Raw genomic sequence first — 26,700 nt, 5'->3', positions numbered from 1 at the left:
TTGATTTGACTCCAGAGGCTGGCCCAAAGATACCTGCAAAAAGAAAAGGTACACGCTTAGCGTGCTGCTACGGAACGCTCACCCGTGAGTCATCCTGCCTAAACACCAACTCACCCGCTTGCCTCTGTTCCATGGCACACCTAGGGCAGTGACAGCACCTGTAAGGAAACAAAGCAAAAAAGGATGCTAAGATACTGGGAAAACACAACCTCCCTGATCTGACAAGTATGCCACACCTATACCTAAAGCTTGCACCCACCTGGCATCGGGCATCCTTGGCCGGGAGAAGTTGCAAGTGGACCACCTAACAAAAAAAACAGTGGATGCTTAGAGTTGCACCAGAAATTGAGGCCTCAGCAATAACAAATGCTGGCATCTTTTGATCACTGCTCACCTTGCCCTCCTCAACTTTACTGCTGCTCTCTGGCATAACTTCCTAAAAAAGAAACAAAAAAAAAAAAAGGCAATGAACAGTGCTGCAATAGAGTCACCATTTACACTTCCCCAGCAGACACAAACGATGACTGACCTGCTCAGGGGAATCCTTCTGCACCTGAAGGAAAGTTAAGGCAAAAGTCAAAGGGCTGCAGGATAACTCAACAGCTCCAAACAGCTTGTGTCAATCTAGGAATATGATCTAGAGTCCAACTACAGCCCACGCTACAAATCTCAAGTCCCCGGGACTGGTCCTATCGCACCAGGCTACGCAGCGGGGCAGAGCAGCTCCGGCACAGATATGTGCAGACACCCGTGACACAGGACGTGACAAACAATGGGGGACACAACAGGGACAGAAATCTCTTGGCAAGAAGAATGACTGCAAGGACCAAAAGAATGCAATATGAGATGACCGAGGAGAGGGCGATGGCGAGCTGATGAAGCTCAGAGAACCCTGGAGGAAGAAGATGCTAACTGAATGATATATTTCAAGAACTGCAAAGATGGATGCCTGTGAATCCTATGGTCAGAATCCTCTACCAGTCCTCACATTCTTACGAGTCCTCATCTGCCGCAATGGATCCTGCGGGGCGCAGCTGTCCATACAGCTCAGAACAAGACCTGAAAAGACATCTGACCGGATGCTTCTAAAGAGAGATGCGATTCTGATGCCTATCTGAGCTCCCTAGTCAAAAGTTCTATGGCATCGGTGCCAGGCCAAGGAACGCAGAGATCACAGATGCTAAGAATGATGCATGGGTCTCTGACAGGCCCCTCAAAGGGCTAAGGAAAAAGGCATGACATACCCAAACACACAGAATGCACAACAGACAAGTGACATGAGACGCACCGGGACTGCTCTGCCCTGAGCACCTCAGCAATGTGATCAAAAGTGACACTTTCCCATTCAGTGGCCTAAGGGGCCGCTTCTTCCACATCCCCGTCTCCAAAGCGGACTCAAAAACTCCTCCCGGTGAGTCCCGACCCAGCACCCTGCTTTCATCCCCTCTCTGGGTCACAGCCCTCTACTTATCTCAGACATCTGGGGATGCCGATCCATGTCTGGTGTGAAGGAAGGCAGCCTTCCTGGCTGGGAAGTTCCTGCTGTCACTGGGCCGTTGTCTCTTAGACGGCTACATTAAAGAAAACCGAGCATCAATGCATGATCTGGGCAGCACGTCGGCCAAAACCTAACAATTCTGCTGCTCACCCTTCTCCAGAGAATGCCCAGCTCCTCGGGCCACATGCTTTTGCTGCGCTCGGAGGCCACGCCGTCGTTGCAGGGTATGCCTGGGTTAAGAGGAGACGAGGTGATGTGGCATTGCTGAAACCTGAGCAGACCCTCCCTTCTCCTCCCTGCTTCCCCGACTCACCGCAACTCCATGGCTGTTGCCAAAGGTGACCCAGATGACACCTTTAAGTAAAAAAGGCAAAGGCTTCATCACCGAGTCCTGTAAGGCTCCCAGAGGGCTCACAAGAGCAGCAAACCCAGTCCATCGGCCGGTGCGTGACGGGAGCTTTGCATACTCCGAGTGAATTGCCTAAAGGACACAAACGAGAATGGAGGCTTAGAGCTGCACCAGAAAGTGAGACTTGAGCACTAACAAAGGCTTCATTCCACTGGACACTGCTCACCTTGCCCTCTTCAACCTGACTGCTGATATCTGGCTTTACTTCCTAAAAATAAAAACAAAGAACAGTGCTGTAACAGAGTCACCATTTACACTTCCCCTGCAAACACAAACTGTGACTGACCTGCTATGGGGAGCCCCCTAATCCAGGATGGGATGCTCTGCCATGGATTTTATCCTGCTGCATCTGAAAGAAAGTTAAGACAAGTCAAATGGCTGCAGGAGAACTTCACAGCTCCAAACATCCTGTGTCAAACTAGGAATACCATCTAGAGCCTGACTACACCCCACCTTACAAATTTCAAGTCCCTGGGACTTGTCCTATCGCACCAGGCTACGCAGCGGGGCAGAGCAGCTCCGGCACAAATATGTGCACCCATCTGTGACACAGGACGGGACGTGACAAACAATGGGGACATAACAGGGATAGAAATCTCTTGGCAAGAGGAATGACTGCAAGGACCAAAAGAATGCAATATGAGATGACCGAGGAGAGGGCGATGGTGAGCTGATGAGGCTCAGAGAACCCTGGAGGAAGAAGATGCTAACTGAATGATGTATTCCAAGAAACTGCAACGATGAATGTCCAAGAATCTTGTGGTCAGAATCCTCTACCAATCCTCACATTCTTACAACTCCTAATCTGCCGCAATGGATCCTTGTGGGGCGCAGCTGTCCATACAGCTCAGAACAAGACCTGAAAAGACATCTGACCGGATGCTTCTAAAAAGACTGGCAGTTCTGATGCCTGTCCGAGCTCCCAAGTCAAAAGTTCTATGGCATCGGTGCCAGGCCAAGGAACGCAGAGATCACAGATGCTAAGAATGATCCATGGGTTTCTGACAGGCCCCTCAAAGGGCTAAGGAAAAAGACCTGTGACATGGGATACCCAAACAACACATAATGCACGACGGACAAGTGACACAACACACACCGGGACTGCTCTGCCCTGAGCACCTCAGCACTGTGATCAAAAGTGACACTTTCACTTTACATAGCCTAAGGGGCCACTTCTTCCACATCCATCTCCAAAGCAGACTCAAAAATCCCTCCCGGTGAGTCCCAGCCCAGCACCCCACTTTCATCCCTTCTGCAGGTCGCAGCCCTCTACTCATCTCTCAGACAGGTGGGCATGCCAATCTGTGTCAGGTGCGAAAGAAAGCAGCCTCGCCATCTGAGCAGTCCCTGCTGGCACCGGGCTGTCGTATCTTACTCTGCCAAGAGAAAGAAAACCAAACATCAGTGCACAAGCTTAGCAGCACATCAGCCAAAACCAAACAAGTCTGCTACTCACCACATTCTTAAGAATGCCCAGGACCTCAGGCCGCACGCTTTGGCCGTGCTCGGAGGCTGACGCCGTTGTCACAGGGTCTGCCTAGATTAAGCGGAGACAACTTGATTTGGCATTGCTGAAACCTGAACGGACGCTCGCTCCTGCTCCCTACCTCCCCGACTCACCACAACTCCTTGGCCTGTCCTGATGGCTACCAAGATAGGACAGTGAAATTGAAAATTTAAAGGCTTCATCGCAGAGTCCTGTAATACTTCCACAAGGCCCACATGTGCAGGAAACCCGGTGCATGTGCTGGCTGGTGACAGGGGCTGGACATCTGCCGAGTCAATTGCCTAAAGCAAACAAATGAGAATGGAGGCTTGGAGTTGCACCAGAAAGTGAGACTTCAGCAATAACAAGTACTTCTGTACACTACTCAATGCTCACCTTGCCCACTCGGCCTTGACTGCTGCTCCCTGGCTTGTCTTCCTAAAAATAAAGACAAAGAACAGTGCTGTAACATAGTCACCATTTATGCTTCCTCTGCAGATACAAACAGTGACTGACCTGCTCATGGGAACCCACAAGCCCGGGATGGGGCGCTCTGACCAGGATATAATGCATCAGCACCTGAAAGAAAGTTAGGATATACGTCAAAGGGCTGCAGGATAACTCAACAGCTCCAAACAGCTTGTGTCAATCTAGGAATACGATCTAGAGTCCAACTACAGCCCACGCTACAAATCTCAAGTCCCCGGGACTGGTCCTATCGCACCAGGCTACGCAGCGGGGCAGAGCAGCTCCGGCACAGATATGTGCAGACACCCGTGACACAGGACAGGACGTGACAAACAATGGGGGACACAACAGGGACAGAAATCTCTTGGCAAGAAGAATGACTGCAAGGACCAAAAGAATGCAATATGAGATGACCGAGGAGAGGGCGATGGCGAGCTGATGAAGCTCAGAGAACCCTGGAGGAAGAAGATGCTAACTGAAATATTTATTCCAAGAACTGCAAAGATGGATGCCTGTGAATCCTATGGTCAGAATCCTCTACCAGTCCTCACATTCTTACGAGTCCTCATCTGCCGCAATGGATCCCGCGGGGCACAGCTGTCCATACAGCTCAGAACAAGACCTGAAAAGACATCTGACCGGATGCTTCTAAAAAGAGTGGCAGTTCTGATGCCTGTCCGAGCTCCCAAGTCAAAAGTTCTATGGCATCGGTGCCAGGCTAAGGAACTCTGAGATCACAGATGCTAAGAATGATGCATGGGTTTCTGACAGGCCCCTCAAAGGGCTAAGGAAAAAGACCTGAGACACCCAAACACACATAATGCACGACAGACAAGTGACACGAGACGCACCGGGACTGCTCTGCCCTGCGCACCTCAGCACTGTGATCACAAGTGACACTTTCCCATTCAGTGGCCTAAGGGGCCGCTTCTTCCACATCCCCACCTCCAAAGCAGACTCAAAAACTCCTCCTGGTGAGTTCCGACCCAGCACCCCGCTTTCATCCCCTGTCTGGGTCACAGCCTTCTACTTATCTCTGACATCTGGGGAACCGGGTCCGTGTCAGGTGCAAAGGAAGGCTGCCTCGCCATCTGGGAAGTTCCTGCTGTCACTGGGCTGTTGTCTCGTAGTCTCCTACAGTCAAGAAAACAGAGCATCACTGTGTGATCTTGGAGGCACGTCGGCCAAACCCAACAATTCTGCTACTCACCGCTCTCCTAAGAATGCCCGGGTCCTCGTGCGGCACGATTGCGCCGTGCACGGAGGCCACGCTGTCGTCGCAGGGTCTGCCTGGGTTAAGAGCAGATGAGATGATGTGGCATTGCTGAAACCTGAGTGGACCCTCGCTCCTCCTCCCCGCTTCCCTGACTCACTGCAACTCCTCCACCATTGTCAAAGGCTACCCAGGTGCCACCTTTAAACAGAAAAAGCAAAGGCTTCATCACCGAGTCCTGTCGGACGTCCACAGGGCTCACAAAAGCAGCAAACCCGGTCCATCAGGTGGCTGGTGACGGGGGCCTGGCATACTCCGAGTGGACTGCCTAAAGCACACAAACGAGAATGGACGCTTACAGTTGCAACAGAAATTGAGACCTCAGCAATAACAACTGCTTTTGTCCACTGCACACTGCTCACCTTGCCCTCTTCAACTTGATTGCTGCTATCCGGCTTGACTTCCTAAAAATAAAGAAAGAACAGTGCTGTAACAGAGTCACCATTTACACTTCCCCTGCAAACACAAACCGTGACTGACCTGCTCGGCCGAACCTCTGCACCCGGAATGGGGTGCTCCGCCATGGATTCTATCCTTCTGGATCTGAAAGAAAGTTAGAACAAAAGTCAAAGGTCTGCAGGATACCTTCACAGCTCCAAACATCTTATGTCAATCTAGGAATACCACCTAGAGTCCAACTACAGCCCACGCTACAAAGTTCAAGTCCCCGGGACTGGTCCTATCGCACCAGGCTACGCAGCGGGGCAGAGCGGCTCCGGCACAAATATGTGCACACACCCGTGACACAGGACAGGACGTGACAAACAATGGGATCTCTAAACACAAACATCACTTTATACTACAAAGTGTGACACAATGATGAGAAAAGAGTTCCTGGGAAGAATAAGCAGTGGCAAGGACCACGAGGATGCCAAAAGAGATGACTGATGCTCAGGGGACAGTGGATGGAGGCAGCTCCTCTAAGGAGCAGAAGACTGGAACAGAGTGACCTGTTATAAGACCTGTTGGTCACGATGATCAAGGCGGCTGTGAGACAATGATATGTTTAGAATGTTCTCCATATCGTGCAATCTTACGTGCCCCAGGACTTTACAGCTCACGGCTGGAAAGGATGGATGCTGATACAGCCAGGAACAATGCCTCAAAAGACGTCTGACTCGATGCTTTGGAGATGTGACTCGAGATGCGGCTGAGCCCGCCGGTAAAAGAACAAATGATATTGGCATCCTGCTGAGAAGTGCCAGCGTTCGAGAACCTAGACATGACAGCTGATGGTTTTGCTAAGGGCCTCGAGGGGAGAAGGCAGAGATATTGGATCAAAGGGACCCCAAAGACACACTAGGTAACACAGGACACCGAACAACACAACACAGACCAGAACTGTTCTGCACCGCATACCCTACAGCTGCAATCGAAAGCAGAGTCTCTCCCTTTAGCTGTTCCACGGGGCCCCTTAGAGGACATCTCTTCACCCTCTGCAAATTTTTAAATCTGTCTAGGAATTTCCAAGCCACTACTCTCCTATCATCCCATCTCCAGGCTGTGGCCCCCCAACTTATCTTTTGGATGACCGGTGAGGTGAATCCACGTTGGACCTGAAATGAGTCTGCCTCAGAGGGCCCTGTGATCCCTGTCAGCCTCTTGGTCAACTACAATAAAGAAAACCAGAAACAATGTATGAGTTCAGTGATATATGGGCCAAATCCCAGAAAATCAGCTACTTGCCCTCTCCTGAGTGTGCCTGGGTCCTCGAGTCTCCAGCTTCATCCTGAGTCCAAGGCTGTGGCACCTGGGTTAGAGAAAGGCAAAGTTACATGGCATTTCTGTGACTGCAGTGTGCTTGTGTGCCGTAAGACATGTGAATGCCTCTGCTACGCTTGTGAAAAGCCTTGGGGGGGCCCTCAAATAGACACCATTTCTCACCTTGCTGCCTTCAAAACCCCCCACCACCCCCCACAATAACTCCTAACCAGATACATCCTCACCCTCCTGCTCCTAGTCACAATCCTCAACTTAATTGTAGTCTCAATCTCAAGCATCATCTTTGACACTGGGCAGATCCCTTTTGTGATGTGATGAATCTGCCACAAAAAGTGTTGCACTTCACACAATCTGGATTTTCCGGAAGTTGCACTCCTCCTCCAACCTAAAAACAACCAAGAACAAAACCAGAAACTACAAAAGAACTTTTCCACCCCTAAAAACACACAACCCAAAATCATGAGCTTAAATACTCCCTGTGTTCAATGCTGAATTCTTCACAGCATCTTCAAAGCCTCTATGACTTTAGATGCCTAAAAGCACCTGCTGGAAACAAGCTAAGATAAGCTGAAAGAGTCTCTTCACTGAAATGAGAGGAAAGCTCTTACCCCAGCAGATCCCAGAGAGGGAATGAAGCCCCTCTGCAAAAGCTGGGGTTAATATACCCCTGATGGTGCCCGCCTCTCGTTCCCATGGCACCCAGGAAAAGGGAGGGGGCAAATCCCACCAGGTATAAAAGCCCTCAGAGCAGCTACAGCTGTTTGGCTCCTCTGCCTTGAATTCAAGGGGAGTAAAGGGCTTGATATAGGAGTAAACTCTTCTGAGGAATGACAACGCTTTCTTTTTTGCTACAACTAATTGGAGCAAAAGGGCGGAAAACTGGTGAGAAATAAAACTTTGTGTTTAGGTAGCACAGCCAGACAAATTGGGTAATTTGCTGTCAACTGACATAATTATTCTTTAGTGACTACTAAATATTATTTCACATGTGACTAAGTAGGGTGGAGAAGAATACTAATGATATGAATTGTCTAAGTCTGCTTGGGACCTCTAATTAGGGCTATCTACATTATAAACAAAAATAAGAAAAATAATAGCCTCCAGGGCAGTGTAAGGGTTAGGTACGTGCCAGGCTCACCCTTCTCTGAGATATCTGGTCCTAGGGCACAGAAAGAAGTGCCCTGAAATGCACATTTAAACCCTTAAAATGCTGAAAAAGGCAGAGCTTCCTTCAAGTGAACCCCTTAAAATGAGAAAATGGGGCAGTTGCCTCCACTGAAACTGATACAATGGCAAATAAATGCCTTCTGCCCTTTAATTTAATCCCCTAAAATATCGGGAAAAGAGCAGGTTTTCTTACTGTAAATCTCTCCAGTGATGAAAGAAATAGGGATTTTTCCCTCAATCCAAACCCTTAAGAAGGAGAGATAGCTGGGCATCCCCCTCAGTTTAAGCCTTAGGAAAACAAAAAAGAGGGCGGTTACCCTTAAATCAAACCCATAAAAAACATCGTTAAGGTTTTCCCCTTCTATTTAAACTGGAAAATAATGGAAAATGGGGACTCCCTGTAAATTAGCCCCCCTAACAGCATAGAAAAGGCAGGATGCTTTCAACTGAGACCATTAAAATTGCAGTGGAAGCAGATTCCCTCACAATTTGAACACAAAAAATAGGGGAAAGGGAAGCTTTTCCCCTCCATTTAAACCCCTTTTCTCCTAATAACCCCTCTCTTTTCTGGGAGTGCTGTGGAGGGTCTGGAGGCTCTGGGGAGGGACTGACACAGTAAAAGGGGAAAGTTGAAAACTCTCCCCTGGAACCCCACATGCTACCTATATTCCTATTTTTACATCGTTGACGTTGCTGTTTGTAATCTGTATTTCTATATTTTACATAAACATCTAATGGACATAAAACATTATATCTTCCTGATATAATACAAAATTATTTATGTTGCATGTTCTCTTTATTTATATTTATTTTATTTCAATTTTATATCCTATATTTATATTCCCATTTCCATATTTATATCTCTGTTTTGCTTATTTACACTGGTATGGCTGGGAGGCGGGGAGACGGGACAGGACGAAAGGGGACGAGACGGGAGAGGCACGGCACTTCTATTATGATTTAAGTAAAACCCCTGCCTCTACCCAAATGCAAGCCAAAAAGAACCCCTTTCTTTTAAACAGCATTTTAGTTTGATAACATGCCATGTTTTTACATTGCCATTCCCATTTAAAATGTCTATGGATGCGTAGTGCTGTCTGTAGTCTATATTACGTCTCTTCGGCTACACTCGGCTGTTATCGACAACACTCGGCTATGCCCCGCTCTTCGGCTGCACTCGGCTACGCTCGGCTATTACCGGCTCTTCGGCTGCACTCGGCTACGCCCGGCTGCACTCGGCTACGCCCGGCTGCACTCGGCTACTCTCGGCTACGCCCGGCTACGCTCGGCTCTTCGGCTGCACTCGGCTGCACTCGGCTCAGCTGGATTTGCGCGCCCTTTTTGCCGCCATCTTGAGAAGGTCAAACCAGTCCGCGACACGCCACGCTCAAGAGGGCGGCGAGGAGGGGACCTCGGCAGGGAGATAGGCGTTTAGCGCCAATGCCTGTCACAAACCCGCCGAAATACGCCCGCCCGCGGCGCTGATGAGCCCACAGCCCGTCTCCACGGTACCCGAAGCGCCGCAGAAAATCCCGCTCGGGCCGCGCCGGCGTCGGTGTTCCGTGCGGGCAGTCCAGTAGACGGACCGCGGTCCTCCGATTTGCCCGCCTTTTCTGCCGCCATCTTGAGAAGGTCAAGCCCGTCCGCGACACGCCGCGCCCGCCCTGCCGCCCGCCGCCGCACAGAGGCGTGCCCGCCTAGCGCCGCTCGGCCGCCGAGCGCCGCTCGCCTGCACTACCGCGCTCTGCCCACAGGGTGGCAGCACCGCCGCCCGCCCCACCCCACGCCGCGGCGCTGCCGCCGGGGAAGGCGGCAAAAACCGGCAGCTGCCACCGCAACGGGAGCCGCCCCCGGCAAAAAACCCTCCAGAATCAATGCCCCCCCGACAACGCGAAAGGAGGGAAAAAAAAAAAAACCAACCCTGCCTCGAACCCAATAAGAACAGACAAAAAACGCCAAACGCCTTCTCAGTCTTTCCCTCGGCATCTGCAGGGAACAGATTTACTCCATCCTTTGCTCTCGACCGCAGCTCTCCGGCCCAAAATCCAGCTCTCACAGACACAATCTAAGCAGAAAACTACTACAGATGTTTGCTTTTAAAGTAAAATTTTTATTATATCTGGCTAAATGATGAAAATAAATGCATGTATTGATGGTCATCAGGGAAAGCTTTTCAGAGAAGAAAACTGGTATTTTGAAACTGGGTTATGTTGGTATTTCTGGACTTGTTGTTCTAGTATTTTAAAAGTGGGTTACTTTGAACTTGCTGTTCTGGTAATTTGAAACTGGGTTTTTTTGGTATTTTGGAACTTGGTGTTCCAGTATTTTAAAACTGAGATTTTGAAACCTGGTTTTCTGATACTTTAAAATTTGGGTTTCTAGTATTTCGAACCTAGGTTACTCTGATATTTTGGAACCTAGTGTTTTGTAGGCTTTTTTTTGTCTTTTGTAACATGAGCTTTTAGTGTTTTTGCAACCTGGGGGTTTGGTATTTCGTAATCTGTGCTTGGCAGGCACCTGGGGCATCCTAGCTGAGTCTCTTAGCTTCATTTGCTGTCTTCCACTACAATTATCCTGGCACAGGAACTGTTAAATTGCAGACTATATGATGAGACGCTTCCTGAAGCAGAAAGAAATTCCAGCTGCTGCAAAGCCCACCGCCACATTTAGAAACTCTTCAGCAAAGCAATGCCTAGGCAGTAAGAGAAGCGTGTGAGCGATGTAAAAGCTGGAGCTGTGCAGAAAGAAGTAGTTACTTCGTAACAGGATACTAATGGAGCACTTTTTAGAAATCAGCAAATTTAGCAGAACACGCAAATGGCAAAAAACTAACAACTGGCTATTTGAGCAGACAATCCTACAGAGCATATGCAGAAAAGAGAGGTGAAAAGTTCGAGCCCAAGAACGATTTACGAGCCTTCATCTAAAACGACCACCATGTGTTATAAGGCTTATGTAATCATGCAATTAGAAAACATGTTACAAGAGGAAGGTTAGGAAAGCGTAATGTGCACATTAAATAAAACAAGTATAAAAGCTAGTACTGTGCGAGGAATGGACGAGTGAGTCTGTGGTGGAGCTATTCCCCCCCTCGCTCCTGGCATCGAATCAACAAATACCTGCTCTATAGGCCTTGTGCTGTCGAGTACTGTTTTCTTGCCTAGTTTTCAAGCTTCAGTCTGGCGACCTCACGGCAGGACGGGACTCTCCGCTTGACTGCGAGATCTGTTGGAGCTGGGGCCTCCCTCGGCACACCCTGAGAATTTCCTGGAGGGACTGCGTGCTTCACCGGCTCTCTGCGAGGGTAGACAAGAACCGACTGCAGGAAATTTAGGTATTTGTTGATCGTTCTGGAATTCTGTTTCAGGTCTTGGTTAAGTAGCTCCTGTAAGACGTTCCACACAGGGTGCTGTATTACAGGTGAAATTCCTGAAGTTGATGCAAGGCCTTAGAGTCCCCAGAAGAAGTCTTTTGACTGATGACTTTTGGTATTGACCTTGGCATTTTGGGTTTTGACTGTGGTATTTGTTATTCCGTATTTTTTGTGTTGTAAGAGTATTAGTTGTTTCCCTTGTGTGTTTTAGGAAACTCATTTTATGTCCTATCATACCCCAATTCCTCATGTATTCTGTGGAACTGTTTTTGTAAACAAAAAATCCTTTTGTTTACGTTGCTTGTCAGTACTGTAGAAGAGAACAGTGGTGCCAGGTGACTCGGAGATGCCCAGTGTGTGTTAAGTGTAGTCCATGGGGAATAAAGATAAAGAAAGGAGAAGTACTAATACATAATGACAAGTGTGGAAATTTGGATAGCATTTAAAATGGGTTAACACAGGAAGTAAAAATGTTATTTTAAAAAGTCTGCTGGGATGTATTTTAGCACATTGGAAAAATCTGGGAGGAATCCCAAGGGGTAATCTGAAGACAGGTAATCCAGTGGTGGCCTTCGTATAAAGTGGAAAGTGGTGAAAAGCAGCTCTCTAATGGAATTTTAAATTAAACCTGAGTGGCAGAAGGAATGCGGCATCAATTTGGCCCCACAAGACCCTTTGGTCCGTGCCGTGGAAAGAGAGATCAGGTGGAAAATAGAGATGTTGTTCAGTATGTAACATAGGGCAGAGATGTTTGAAGTAGGCAGAAAAGCATGAGGAAGACAGTGTTATAGGTGTCTGAAACTTACTTACCAGGCCAGCTGTATGCTCCCCACCGGCTGCTCCTCCTCCTCAATTAAGCCCGAGTGGTAGTGAGGATGAGATGGATGACCCCGGTGAGCGGACAAGTTCAGGGACCCTGGTGACAGCATGTACAAAGAGTAAAACCAGGAAAGCTTTGCCACTGGTAGCCCCCTTAAGGCAAGCGGTGGGTCCCACAGGAGAAGCTGTGCAGGTAAAGGTCCCCTTTTCTACTAGTGACCCGAACAGCTGGCCAGGAGAAGTTAGGAAATATAGAAGAGACCTTAGCAAAGTAGCAAAAAGGATGGAGTTCATGGTCAGGAATCAAAACCCAGATTGGGGTGACATTGATTTAATGCTGACAGACCTAACAGAAACAGAAGAAGAGTTAGTGACAAACACGGCCAGAGCACACATGCAGGGACAAATTGCTAGTGGAGCCTTACCAAGGTACAGTGAACCAGCTGTTTCCTATTGTAAAACCTTTGTCGGACCTAAACGATGCAGGCAGCTATACAATGTTAACTAAGTGCCGGGAACTAGTCAAATTTGGATTAGAAAATGCCATTCCAAAAGCAGTTAATTGGTCAGTTAAACATGGACCGCATAAGTCACCCACTGACTTTGTGGACAGGCTCCAAGCAGCGATGCGTAAATTAGCAACCCTAGATCCCCTGTCAGATATGGGAAAGCAACGGTTAGTTTCCCTGATGCTAGAGCAATCTAGCCCAGATATTGGGCAGAAACTTCAGAAGCTGAAGAAGCCTGTAAACAGATTAGAGGCATTAATGGGAGAAGCATAGAGGGTGTACAATAATAGGGATCAAGAAAAGAGGAAAGAACTCGCTGCAGTCATACTGGCAGCTCTGGATCAGCACCGGCGTGAGGGTGTGGGTGAGGCAGAGGCAGAAATACCAGAGGCAGAGGAGGTTCAAATCAGCCACAGATTAAGTCGAGGCCGAATCAACGTGCATACTGTAAGAAAGAAGGACACTGGAAACGCCAGTGCCCGTAGTTAGCAGACGAAGTACAAGAAACTATTGCAGCCGCTCTAGATTACAATGACCACCAGGGGGACCACCTGATCTTACCGCAGCAGACCCGCTGGTTAAAATACAGCCATGGAATGATAAAGGAGTTGAATTTTTAGTAGATACTGGAGCCACACTTTCAGTCTTAAATCAAGCATTGATACCTAAAAATGAAAATAACATTCAAGTATTAAGAGCCACTGACCAGCCAGAAAATGAGTTCTTCCTGAATCTACTTAAATATAAAATCAGGGAGACGATGGGAATACACCAGTTTCTTTATTTACCTAATTCACCCAAATCTCTGCTAGGCAGGGATTTGCTTAAAAATTTAAAAGCCACAATTGAGCTTGGGGAAGGAAACATTAAATTTAGGGTACCTGAAGACAAATTGATTTTAGCATTATGACTGAAAATTGACACAAGACCAACAAACAACAGTAACTATTTAGAGCAAATACTGAATCAGATGTACCCAGAAGTATGTGATACTGATAACCAGTCAAGATCAAAATGGGCACACCCTTTTAAAATTGAACTACAGACAGGAGTTAGGCCAGTCAGAAAGCAATACCCTTTAGGGTTGGAAGACAGAAAAGGAATAGAGCAAATAACCAATAAATTCCGGACATTAGGATTGCTGAAAGAATGTGAATCAGAATTTAATACTCCTATATTACCAGTAAAGAAACCTATTTGAACTTTCAGCAAAATTTATGGCAAATTAATGGAAAAAGTATTCACCTAGTAGTTCCAAACCCCTATACCTTGCTAACTAAACTCTGAGGTGATTTTATTTGGTTTTCAGAGATAGATCTTAAAGATGCTTTCTGCAGCTGTCGCAGATTGCTCTGTCTGGTTGTGGGAGTATTGGCAGTCCCTCTGGGGTTACAATTCATTGCTTCTGGTTTATGGTGTCTGGCGGTGGGGCAATCGGTCATCACTTCTGGGTTCTGACTCTCTGCTTTAGATATACTCTCTCTGGTGGGGGAAGTGTTCCTATCCACCCTGACCCTCACACCCTACTTTTTTGGGTCCTACGCTACCATGCTACAGACTGCTGGGAGCAAGATTCATTCCTGAGAACCATCACACCGATATCCTCAAACACTGCAACTTCAATGTGAATATTGTAGGAACTTCCTGAATGCTATTCCCTAATACAGCAACAAGACGAAGGCCTCACCCATCCTGGATCTTCAAAATGTAGAGTACAAGGTTTAAACAAGCCTCATGGCTTGAGGGGCATCATCTGCCCCAAAAGCCCAACTCTGCATCCAAATGAAATGAATATCACAAACAGATCAATGAGCACCAGATGCACGGGACGCTGTCTGCTTGGACCCGTAATTAACTCAGCAATGGAAAAACATGAGCCCGGAGGTCCCATGAGAAAGTGCAAAATGTACCGAACACTGTTTCTAGAAAGCGCCCACGTCATAATTTAAAGGTGTGGCTCAATTAAGGAGCAATACCAATGAAACCCACAGACAAAAAGCCTGGGTTTGGGTTTGGTTTTTTTTTTTCTTTTAAAAAATTCAACTATCCAAAGTATGGTTCAGTAATTCAGCTGAGTTCAGCCTGCCACTTTCTGTCGAAAAAGGATCAACTAAGTCTACGCTTTAAGATATAAAGAGCAGTTACTTTTATTAAGGAGGTGGAACGCACAGTATCATTTTCCCACTGAACCTCAGCCACAGAAGCTTTTCTCTACCCCAGGAGCTGCAAGGAATTTGGGTAGGTGAACGACATCAGAGAATCACTGTAAATTCAAAGGCAGAAAGAGAAGATCTACAATTAAAGGCTGAAAAAAGGGAAAGGTTTCAGAGAACACGTCTGTGGTCTAATTAATAATCATTTCCAATTCTCCAGTGAGAACAGGAACCTGCAGTAATTAAGACCGCACAGTCCATAGCAGTGAGAGCTCAGCATACGTCCAGAGAGGCATTTCCAGCATCTAAAATAAAAAAAATAAAAAAAAAAGAAGAAAAAGTTGATTTATTTTGTTTTAAAGTTACTTTAAGTTCATTTAAGAACAGGAAAAGAAGAGAAACCACACAGCCTTCCAATGCAATGCTCTAAAGCCAGCAAGAGATTTAGTCTTGTATATTGAATGTTTAAAATCACATGCAAAATTACAGAACACTTATTTCCACAAAGAGAACCTAAGGTTCACGTCCGAAAGCTTTAACTGCAAGTATCTTCAGAACAAAACGATGATGCTGCACATTCCCTTCAACTTTGTGTCCTATTTCCAACTCCAATTCTCTGGCTAATTAGGAAGGAACCTTTAAGACAGTATTCTAAGATCCACTGTTGACATTCTGTTCAAAGAAATTGGTACTAAGATTCACTCAATCGAGCTTGTCTCTTTATTTCCTTATGCTCCAGTGTTCTTTCAAGTATTCAAAAGAAAAATATAGTCAAAAGCACTAAAAAAGGTAAAACTAAACTCATTCACTCCATAGCTTAATCACACTTTGACTAATGTTTAGATTTTGCTAAGGTATGTTTAAAAGTATTTCAAAGCAGCTATGACTAGAGTTCCTGTAAATGCAGGCAAACCTAGACACCTAGGTCCAGTTTGCACACTAAGCTCACAGAATGTCACAGGTAAGAATGCACCAGGCAGTTCAGTGACTCGCTACCTAGCTGGGCACGTTCCGGTAGATAACCCGAGAGCTACACACACCGGTGCAGTCAAACAAGTGCAGTAATTAGGATAAACAGATTTTAGATATTCATTATATAACATGTTTTCATGAGCTTCTAAAGCCATCCCCAACTACCCTGGTCAGATTGAAAAACAGCCACAGACATAAAAAGTAATGCTCAGTCTGTTTTAAAGTTGTAACTGCATCTTACCAAAAGGATGAAAGCATTCTGTGCCTTTTACCGATCAAATTGAAACTCTTTCTCCCCATCTCTCAGACTCTGATGTTCGCAGATCTCTTACTGGTCAACAGTTGTACTGCTACAGGAGAAGCCCGCTGTCACAGCAGCTGGCATAAGAGAAGTCACATCATATTATCCAGGTCAGCCTAACAGAGGACACAAATAGCAGAACTTTCAACTATCAACATTTACCAGTAGTATTATTGTCTAACATCATTCGTGTTTGGAGATATAAAAATGGAGTATGAAAAGCTCACAAAAGAAAAAGATAAGCCTATATGCTTGTTAAAAGAAAAAAAAAGTATCAGAAAGCATACTTTGATAATGCTGTTTGTATTTATGGAAGTGAAATATACACACTGAAAACACTTCTGTTTAACCACCGTTTTTGTTATGACAGTGCCAAAAAATTATCACAAACTGAAGCCTAGAAAGTGCTAGAGATTATGCATAAGCATAAGCCTCAGCTATTTAGAAGACAGAGTTTCATTCAAGACCATAAAGCATTGGACTACCAGTCAAGGCTGATCTTTGATTATAGCAGAGAAGCTTAACTATTTTTAAAGTTCTTGTTCTTTAGCTGCATCTCACATTTCATCGTAGAGTCTCTCTGCACTTTAAAACATGCAATCTCTTTTCTAGGTTTAACTAGTACTTTTTAGGGCTACATTACAAGAATGTACACAGGTAAAAACATGGGATGTTAAGCTCAACAATCACACCACCAAGCCCTCTTCATAAATTTATTATCTACACTCAAAACTCTGCAGGATTCTAAAGTCTAGTGTGTCACAAACAGAAAACATTTGAAATAAACAGCCACTTACACCAAAAAGTCACTAAATATGCTAGCCCTAGTTAACAGTGCAGTTTGTTTTAGAAGGGGTCAATCCTAGTTAATAGTTTGGTTTAGAACGGGTCAAAGACACTCTTCATGAGCCAGCCTTCAGCCGCTACTTTCAGCTTTAGTCCAACCTGACAGTGGTGAGCACCTACTTGGGGACAGCCCTTCTAAGGGCATCTGCCACAGCTCGGATCACCTTCAGTCTGCCAGCTACCAGTTTAGAGCCTACAAAGTTTTTTTCTTGGCCTACGCGAGGTCTTGCTCAGATGCACAAAGTCTGGACATGTACGAGTGAAAAGTCCTAAAGGAAACAAAGGCCCATGACCACATACCTCTTTACAAAGTCTCTGCCTACAGCTCTTTTCTCCGTGTTGTCTCATCTCTCCAGTCAGGGCCATTGAGCTACTCAGTAAGAGCAGTTCGCAGTCACAGCAGAAACATCTGTAACAGTTCATTTTACCAGCTTTACAGAAAGTCTCCAGTGGCATTTCTAGACAACAAAAGGACACAATGCAACAAGCCACATAGCGTACCGCACCAGATACTGGGCTCCGAGTATGCTCGAACTAATTTTTAGCTCCTTACTTCTAAGGGAAAAGAAAACCGAACAATAATTTTTCCTCTAGTGGAACTGAAGTGCAAACCAGCCACCTAGTCGAGGACTATCCACACTTCCCCACATAAACAGTCGCTTACGGAAAGGGTCTGCAGAGCAAAAGCCTGGGTGGACAAGGTCACCGGCCTCTGCAGCACTCCCCAGGTTAGACGGTATCCTACCTATTTCGGAGGCGTGCATGAAGAGCGACTCAGTCCCTACTACCGGAAACGAACAGTAAGCAGCAGCGAGGAAGCGCTGAGGGCCGGCCCGTGCTCAAGCGGCCTCTGGGAGCCGCACGGAGAGCCGCGCGCCGCTCGGCGCTGCGCGGAGGCGCGTGACCCACCGCGAGCCACCGCGAGCCGCCGCCGCGCGGGCCCGCCCCGAGGGGAGGGGGGGCGGGGGGGGGAGGAAGGGGAGGGGGAGCGCGCGGCGACATCACGGCGGCTGCGCGGAGCAGCCCCGGAACGCCTGAGCAGGAAACTCCTTTTTTGGGCCGCGGAAAAGCCATAAAAGGCATGGAGGAAATGCCAAATATGGTCGGTGCGGTTCCGGGCGGGGAGCAGCGGGGACGGCGCTTCTGTTCAGGCGGGGCCGCCCCCGGTTCTGGCGCGGCAGCGCGAGCGCTGGAGCCTGGCGGGGGGGGCTCTCCTCCGAGCCAAGCCGGGCGGCCGTTCGTGTCGCTAGTGGTCAGGCCTGAACTGGGCTTTAAATCACAAACAGCTGAGGTTTAGTTCCGAGCAAATGGGTCTTCTGCGCGTAAGAGCAACAGCGAGAGGTTTTCTCTTCCTTCCTCGCCGCTGCACTTCCTGCGGGGGGAGGGTTTTCCCCGCCAGTGACAACACCTGCTGTTTCCTTGGGAACAAACTCCTTGAAACCGACTCATCCTACTAATTGGACTAGAAGCAAACTTTTTAGGAAACAGAAATCCTGTTTTCAGGCCAACAGCAAACGACAGATCTTGCAGAAAATGTATGGGCAATGCTTTCTCATAAAGCATTTCTCTTCCCTGAAATCTGTTTTCGTTTTATGGGACAAAGGCCAGGAAAATAGTGGATGCAGAAGACCCATGCATTTATTTCCTTTTTGTTACTCTAGCAAGGCTGCACTGGCCTCCATTCCTGTATAGCCAAGCACTGCTACTGCCTTACTTGGACCACTTTTCACACAATGCACCAAAGACAACCTATCTTCTTTTTTCCTCTTTAGGCATGAAAATTACTCATTTCAAAATGCTCTGGAGAACCTGGGGCACCCTCAGGCTCATCAAGCATTGCTTGACAGCCTACTTGGTTAATTTTTAGCACAATCAAAATTCTGGAAGGCTAGACCAGGAGACAGTAATTGTGGCTACTTCAAAAGAGGTGGTGAGGCACCTAATGCGAGGACATGAGTCCGCCCGCCATCCATGATTTTTGCAAGCAACTGGACATAAGATTCATTTCGTCTCCTTCCTTTAAACAGGTATTATTTTTCCCATGAGACAAGTGGTTATGTATTGGCTTTGAAGCAACTAAAAGAGTCGGGATTGCTGTGGTGCAGTCTTCCTAAGTAGTAATTTCAAGAAAAGTGTAAGTCTGCACAATTTGATGTTTTATTTATTTTTTTTTCTGAAGGGTATTGTACACCAAATATCCCAATGGCAGGAAAGCGCATTCAATGTGTTTAGAAGCCAAACAGCCACTTTCATTTTAACAAACACAATTACAAAGTAAAAATAAACCACAAAATAATGAACTGCATGTTCATAACATACAAAAATTGCTGCCTACTCAGTAGGTAACTACAACATTCCAACTCCTGAATATATATATTTATATATATATAAATTTACATTTTTGTAACAAAAATAGACTTTGAGAGGTGGAGGGGGAGAGGGTCGGGGGTTGGTTTTTTTGTTGGGTTTTGTTGTCGTTGTTGTTTTTCTGATTGTTTGGTTTGGGGTTTTGTTGGTTTGGGGTTTTTTTTTTTGTTGTTGTTGTTTGGTTTGGTTGTTTGGGTGTTTTTGCTTACATTCCATCCCCTGGCCCTTTCTCTTGCTCCTCTCCCCACCCATTCCCTGCTCTTCCTTACATTCTTTGAGTAACATCCCTTCCACTTTAAGGCAAGATGCAAAGCATCCACTCACACAAACGCATGACGTCAGCAAGGCTTCACAAAAAGGCACCAAGACTTGTAACTTTTAAAACAAAACTTCTGCCACATGTGAGTGTCTCATCAGATGATAATTACATAGCATCACTCCAACATGCTCAAATACAGTAAGTGCTGTTCCCAAAGAAGTTTGAAACGCATTATAGTATTGTCACTGAAATAGGATTAACATTTACAAAATGTGGCCCTGCAAACTCCAAATTATACAATATGAATATGCAAAGATTTTTTTCCACATCAATAGTACCTAAAGGAAAGCAAAACCATGGCACATGTACAATTTACATCAGCTAGATACTTAATCAAAAGTCCTTTCTTCCTAATAAAAGACTACTGTTTACGGGGGAAATTATATTGAACTTATATCCACAGTCCATGCAAATTAAGTCATTCAACAGAGGTGGAAAACTTAAGCAGCAGTCGATTCAGGCGGCTGAAGTTTAAACTAAATAGCCTTGCAACGTATGGTGTTGTGGGAGTAATTGGAGACTCCATGTCTGATAATACCAATGGAAAAGATGAATTCTCCTGTTCCAGAAAGTAGTCTCAGCAGATCTCAATTGTCCTTGGAGAAAAGGCTGAGTTCATGTCTGAAAGTGCAGAGGTTACCTGTGAGCTGAAATTGCTGGTGACTCCTGGAGATGAGAAGGAAGTGGCCACTTGGGTCTGAAAAGTGGTGGTGCCAGAGGGGTAAGTGGTTGCTATGGAAGGGGATGGGAATGTGGTGTGTGCAGGGGAGGGATAGGAAGAGGGAGCAGGAGAAGAATACGCTGTGCGCACTGGGGAGGGATAAGTGGTGGCGATGGAGGAAGGGTAGGATGTAGTCACAGAGGATGAATAGGCAGGAATTGGGGAAGCAGTTGAGGCTGGAGCTGCCTTTTCCACTTTCTTGTCCTTCTGCCTAAGGTGGATTTTAGTGTGCCTCTTCCTCTCATCACTTCTGGCAAACTTTCTGCCACAAATGTCACAAGCAAATGGCTTCTCTCCCGTGTGTGTGCGGATGTGCGTAGTCAAGTGGTCACTCCTGCTGAAGTTCCGCATGCAAATGCGGCACTGGAAAGGTTTCTGTCCCGTGTGGATGCGTATGTGCCGCGTTAGCTCATCGGATCGTGAAAACCTCCGGTCACAGGACTCCACTGGGCAGGCATAGGGACGCTCATGAGGAGGCGTCTTGCTGGGACGGTTTGGGTATTTCCTCATCCTGCTGGGCTTGATCAGCTGGGACTGATAATTAGCGTTGAGGGTCTTCAGCTCTTGGGAGCCAGTCTGCGTAGCAAATGCCTTAATGGTGGACAGTGGTGTGAGTGAAGGCTGCTGTGCTCTGGTCTCAAGAGCTGGGAAGGGCTTCTGATCAGCTGGAACAAGACTGAGCTCACCCTGTTGCTGAGGGAACAAGTAATCCGGGATCATTGGCACCTGAAAGTTGGTTTTAGCAGTCGGATAAGCTGGAGGTGGATACTGGATGGGGGGTCCAGAGGAGTTGGGGAAAGACTGGGTCTGGGATTCAGGAAAAATGTCAGAGCTGGAATTGGGAAACGTTGGTGCAGCTGAATAAATTGGATTGTTCTCGCTGGCTTGGACAGAACAGCTCAGTGGGGAGCTCTGCGAGGAGGAGGATGGTGATGATGAAGTAGGCGTAGATGTGGGAGGTGCATTAGCCATGCCCACCAGCCCACTGACGAGGCTGAAGAGGGGCTCTGGCCATAGGGGGTTGCTGCTGTTGGGGGCCGGCTCTAAGGAGAAGCGCCCCGTGTAGGTTATCGGTGGCAGTCTCGTCGTTTGGTTGGGATAGCTGGTTTCTGGCAGGGTTTTCTCGTTGTTCAGGGAGATTTCGGGAAAAGTGTCTGCAAAGAGAGGAATAGCGATTAATTCCAGCAGTTACTGCAGCTGCTGCCGGTGCTTCGCGAGCCATCCCTCCCACAGCGCAGTCCCAGATTCTGGTTAATTTCTAATTGAGCATAACATATTGCAGCGTCGCTGGCAGGTCTCCAGCCGCAGCTAGTCCGGAGCCGCTGACGCACACAGGAGAATCCCCCCGCGCGGCCGCCGGGACACAGGCGACGCTGCAGCGCGGAATTCCCGCAGGCGTCGCTGCCCCCGCTGCAGACCGGGACTCCCCGCCCGCCTGGGCGAGGTCAGCGCGCTTACCTGCCGCGAGGTGCTCGAAATGCTGCTCTCCGGGCTCCCCGGCGGCGCCGAAGCCCGCACTCTCGGGTGCCCCGGGCGGGGCAAGGAACTGCGGACCCCCGCCGCTGAGCAGCATCATCTCCTCCAGCTTGGGATAGTGAGTGTCCATGGCAGGGGGCGAGTGCGGGAAGGCGCCAAAGGGGTCGGAGATCTGCAGCGGGGGCAGGAGCTGCATCTCTGCCTTGGCCGCGGCCATGAGGGCGCCGGGCTCCGACTCTGACGGGTGATGGCGCTGCCGCCGCGAGGCCGGCGGACGGGCCGGCTGCGGCGAGGCAGCCGTCGCCTGCTCTGCGCCCTGCGCCGCTGTCGCCCCGGCGCTGCCCGCTGAAAGCTCTCGGCTTCCGGCTCCCCGCCCGCCCGCCCGGGGCTCCCCCCGGCTCTGCCCGCTGGAAGCGCTCGGCTCCCCGCCCGCTCCAGCACCGCCTCTATATATCGGGTCTCACCGACCGCAGCCCGCCCTACCCCTGACGTACATGGCCATATATGGAAAGCAGGAAGCCCTTATATGGATGCGGGCCGGAGGACCCCTCCTGGCGTCAGAGCCTGGCACCGGGGAAAGCCGGGCCGCGGGGCCCCGCCCGCCCCGGGCTGAGGGCCCTACGCCCGGTGCAAGTCTGACCCCTGCCATGGGCAGCGCCGCCGCAGCGCTGCCGCAGCATCGCCGGTCCCGGGAGACGGGGTCCCCGGCCCCCGCCGGCCCCGGCCAGCCCGCCGGAAGCACACACCGTACTTTCCATATTAGGAAACAACCTTATAAGTCTCGATTCCGGCGGAGGCTTCCCGTTCCTTATATGGTGATTCCGGCCCCGGGTTGGGGGGGGGCGCAGAGCCCGTCTGCAGACGGGCGCGCGCCCGCCCCCTGGCAACAGAAGGGCGCGGAAGCCCCGGGCCGCGAAAGAGTGAGGCTGCTGCCCGGGCGGGTGGCTCAGGGGCTTCGGGGAGCACCTGACAGACCCCGGCGTCGCCGCCGTTTTTTCGCGGGCAGAGGTCCCCCTCGTCCCCACCCCGTTTGCTCAGCTCGCACTACTCGCCTCCCCTGCGTCTCCGCTGAGGAGCCAAGCGCCGCTCACGGCAGCTCCCGCGGCAGCCTCGATGTGGAGTTTTCTGGGTGCTGGCAGCGCGCCCAAGGCAGGAGCTTCCCGCTCCCGGAAAAGAGGAATCTTCCGGATTCCAGCGGCTTGTCGGGATCGCCCTGCTCTGCCCGCTCCCGACGGAGGTCTGCCCATAGCGCCAGACGGGGACAGACCCCGGGTCCGTGCGCCTCCTTTACGTAGCGGAGAACAGGGCACTGGTAAACAGAGAGCCCCAGGTACTAAACGGCCACAGCCACCACTGACTTCAGCGCGATGAAATGTAACAGCGCTCGGGGACTCTACTCTCGCGGCCTTGGGATTGTCCCCTGACGCGGCTACAGCTCTTTCCTGCCCTCCCCGCAAAGCGCCGGCTGCGCCCTGCACCGGCTTCGCATGGAACCCTCGGCCGTCTGCTCGACCCGACACGCACGCCGAGGAGCCGCGGGAGAGCGCTGCCCGGGCCGGGGGAGCCTCCCGCGCTATAAATAGTCGCTCGCCGCGGCCGCCGCCCCGCCCCGCCCGGGCAGCCCCGCTGCCGGCGCGCGGGGCTCCCCTGGCGCCGGGCCAGGCGGTTCCGGCGACGCAGTGAGGCCGCAGTGCGCGTGCGCGGCATCGCGGCGAGGGCTTCCCCGCAGTGTGCGGGGCTCCGGGGGCGGGCTCGCAGCTGCCGCTCGCAGCCCGGGGCTCGGGCGGGTGACGGCGCCTGAAGCTCCGCGGCCCACGATCTCCCCATCGTCCGGTGCAGCGCGGGCCTTGCCGTACCGTCGGCTCGCCGCTGTCTGCGGCTCCATGTTCTGCCGCGGACGGCGCTCACTCTGCCGCAGAGACGAAGCGTAAAGGCAGGCGACTTGGTTCCTCTTCTGGTCTGGCCACGCTCGCTTGGGGCACCGCCCGCCTCCGGGCACGTCCCGCAACTCCAGTCGGTTGCAGAGCTGGCTCTTCCCCGCGGAAATCCTGGCGCCGAGCCGGGCCGGGCCACACAGCGCTTTATGCCAGGCGGCCTTCTTTTGCCGTGGGAAGGCAGCTGCGTATAGCACTAGCCTCTACCGCCTTTGAGATTTATGTTCAAGTTGCGAGCCACGGCAGGCCTCTGCCTGCCCGCTTTTTTAGAATATTTAGACTTTTACCATGCGTGAGGTTTTTAACTGAGCTGCTGTATTTCGGACAGTACCTTGCCGGTAACACTGTGCAGTGCCTCCCGCACCAATGCATTTCCACCTTAAAATCAGTGATGGGCTGCAGCAACACAATGCCTCCAGGCTTTGGAGGATAGCTTCTGCTTATCTGCAGCTACTATTACTCAATGGCAGCTACTACACATCTGTTCTTTGCTACTTACTCTTTACGGAGGGAAATCATACTAGTTTTCAATGCGCCGGGCCAAACCTCTATTTTGAAAATGTGATTTGGAGCTTTTCCTTTTTTAACCGATACCTACTGCAGGTTTTGTGACGTCCCATACATAACGATTTCAACTAGTCTGATTTTCATCAGCACATCATGGTTTGGAGCTCTGTTAGAAAGGGATGAGTAGCAGAACTTGCCTTTTTCTACAACGACTGTAGTTTGTTTTGGCTTCTGAACATCTTACTGACATCACATCTTCTTTGTCCTCTTATTTTATTCTATTCCTTTTCAAGATCAGAAAGAGGTGCCAGATTCCTAGAGATTGTCATTCATACACTCTGAATGTTAGGCCCATTATTCCTTTACAGATACTGAAGTGCATCATTCAGACAAATTTGGTTTTTTGTCAAAAATCTGGAATCACAGATGGAAGAATCTAATCCTCTTTTTCAACTACCTTCATTTTCATCCATTTGTATAAGTTAAAACAAAAGACCTGCTTTGAGAGTTGCAGACAGAGCAGTGTAACTAGCTTGAGCTGCACTTAAGTTATAGTAATAAAGACTGTTTTGCACCGTTCTGGTGAGGCTTGCTGGCTTCAGGGAAGTACTGGAGAGGCCATGGATGACTTTGAACCTGTGCACCGAGCTAGGAAATTGCCTGTTGTTACAAGTTTTCCAAACTCCTCTTCTGTGTTCAATTTTCTTTTTCTGAATACAACATCAGGTATGTAGGAATTACATTAAAGGTGTTACATTTTCACTACTGATATCCAAGATCTGTTTAGGTCATCTAGCCAGACATTTGTTGTTTTTTTTCTAGGTAGTAAGATTTGAAGGTCTAAAGAATTTGCTACTATTGACCAGTATTTGAAATGTCTTTCCAAAATGGCAGTATTTTAATACATTTGAAACACTTCCCATAATGTTCCTAGTGATAGCACAGAAATGTAATAAGACACTGCCACTGGAGCAGCCACAATTTTATTTGAAAATTTAACAGTTTTGGCTCTGTTTGTCTAGTGAATAAACATGTGCAATACACTGGGTCTCCCTGAAAGTCAAATATATTGTCTCTCAATACATTTCAGTGACAAGAATCCTATTCCAAGGACACAGAGTGCAAAATACTACCGTCAGGGAACATGAAGAGAGAATAGTTTCGAAGTTAAAAATTACCTGAGACGAATCCTTGGTTTTGTTTTGCTTGCTTTATTAGTAGAGGCTGGTACAAACTATTTTAGACTCAGCCTCAGCATACCTTTCAATGTTTAATTTTTCACTGTGTTTTTGATTCAAACCAACCCGTTGTGATATTGTGCCAATAAAAGAATCACTGTGCCTTTATGAAATATGTTTCCATACGATTACAGTTTTATCTCTGTTACTTTTTGTTAACTGCCGCTTTCATGATGTGCTTACTTCCAGGTTTTTCCAACTTGTACTTTAAATTACGCAAGTCACTTGCATTTCTTGTACACAATTTTCTAGGTAAGCACATGATGGTATATTTTGTCTCCAAGTATTCCTCAAATGTCCATTTGTCTTGAAATTTTTAATTTGCAAATACAGAATACAGAGCAGGGGGGACAGGGGGGCAAATCCTCCTTAGGAAGCAAGCTTTAGGGAAACTAAGCTTGCAATTGCTGTGAGTGTCAGTGCTGCTGCTGGCTCAGTATCCATGGAAACTTGATTTCCCATCTTGCTGCAGGAATTAATTGAAGATCCCAACCCACTTGCTCAGGGAATCACTGTGATATCAACTCACATCCCGCTATAAAGCTCACTTTAATATCTCAGATTCTCTTTTCATCAGAACAAAAGGTTCAATTGGCTTTCACCAACTTAAAAAAAAAAAAAAAAAAGCCATCTAAGTCTTTACTGTCTCAAAACCAGGGCAGAGAACACAGAGCTACATCTACAGCTACATCTTGGAGATCTACATCTTTCAAATGGAACTTGCCAAAAACGTCAACCAACAACAGGAGAGGGCAGAGTCAGGAATACTCTATGCAAATCTCATGTCCAACATCTTACAGTTACCTCTATATTTCACCTATGCCAGTAGCTGTACTATCTTGTGGGAAAAATTCACTGTCCATACTTCAGTATCTGAACATAACTTTGTCTTCCACAGTATGTTCTTAAGATATACTGTGCAATGCTTCAAAGAGAATAAGCCAAAGGGGACTTTTGCTAGGGAATATTGTTTCCAGACTTCTCTTTGAAGAATTTTCATTAATTACAAACATAAGCATGTCAAGTTCCTGCAAGGTCTGCTTCTGGATCAAACATCTCTGATTATCTACCTTTAAACTTTCTTTCCTCTAATATCCTGTTTAATTCCCTAGTTGTGGCCACCATTCCCTTTCTTTTTTCCT

General features: G+C 48.2%; 1 protein-coding gene and 3 long non-coding RNA genes across 6 annotated transcripts; all 4 read right to left on the bottom strand.

The window, feature by feature from the left end:
• Positions 1–856: 856 nt before the first annotated feature.
• On the bottom strand, positions 857–2,389 carry LOC119706520. Of its 3 annotated transcripts, XR_005258563.1 has the most exons (5): positions 2,194–2,389; positions 2,074–2,115; positions 1,966–1,979; positions 1,812–1,852; positions 857–1,728 (listed from the first exon to the last, which is right to left on the bottom strand). It is a non-coding gene; the product is annotated as an uncharacterized LOC119706520 (long non-coding RNA). The 3 variants fall into 3 exon arrangements; XR_005258561.1 differs by having other exon boundaries at positions 857–1,571; positions 1,649–2,115; XR_005258562.1 differs by having other exon boundaries at positions 857–1,979.
• A 2,466-nt stretch (positions 2,390–4,855) lies between these two features.
• LOC119706501 lies at positions 4,856–5,669 on the bottom strand. The gene is made up of 5 exons (XR_005258560.1): positions 5,615–5,669; positions 5,497–5,538; positions 5,235–5,402; positions 5,072–5,151; positions 4,856–4,995 (listed from the first exon to the last, which is right to left on the bottom strand). It is a non-coding gene; the product is annotated as an uncharacterized LOC119706501 (long non-coding RNA).
• A 5,713-nt stretch (positions 5,670–11,382) lies between these two features.
• Positions 11,383–17,735, bottom strand: LOC119706720. The gene is made up of 3 exons (XR_005258590.1): positions 17,297–17,735; positions 16,091–16,266; positions 11,383–15,182 (listed from the first exon to the last, which is right to left on the bottom strand). It is a non-coding gene; the product is annotated as an uncharacterized LOC119706720 (long non-coding RNA).
• A 1,399-nt stretch (positions 17,736–19,134) lies between these two features.
• On the bottom strand, positions 19,135–22,299 carry EGR1 (early growth response 1). The gene is made up of 2 exons (XM_038150656.1): positions 21,862–22,299; positions 19,135–21,557 (listed from the first exon to the last, which is right to left on the bottom strand). Exons 1-2 carry the CDS (start codon positions 22,094–22,096, stop codon positions 20,260–20,262), a joined length of 1,533 nt encoding a protein of 510 aa, XP_038006584.1. The 5' UTR covers positions 22,097–22,299; the 3' UTR covers positions 19,135–20,259.
• Positions 22,300–26,700: the final 4,401 nt, after the last annotated feature.

This window comes from Motacilla alba, chromosome 13 (assembly GCF_015832195.1).
Source record: "Motacilla alba alba isolate MOTALB_02 chromosome 13, Motacilla_alba_V1.0_pri, whole genome shotgun sequence".
Lineage (NCBI taxonomy): Eukaryota > Metazoa > Chordata > Aves > Passeriformes > Motacillidae > Motacilla > Motacilla alba.
The sequence above is the reverse complement of the archived record's forward strand: the minus strand, read 5'-3'. Positions and strand labels throughout refer to the sequence as shown.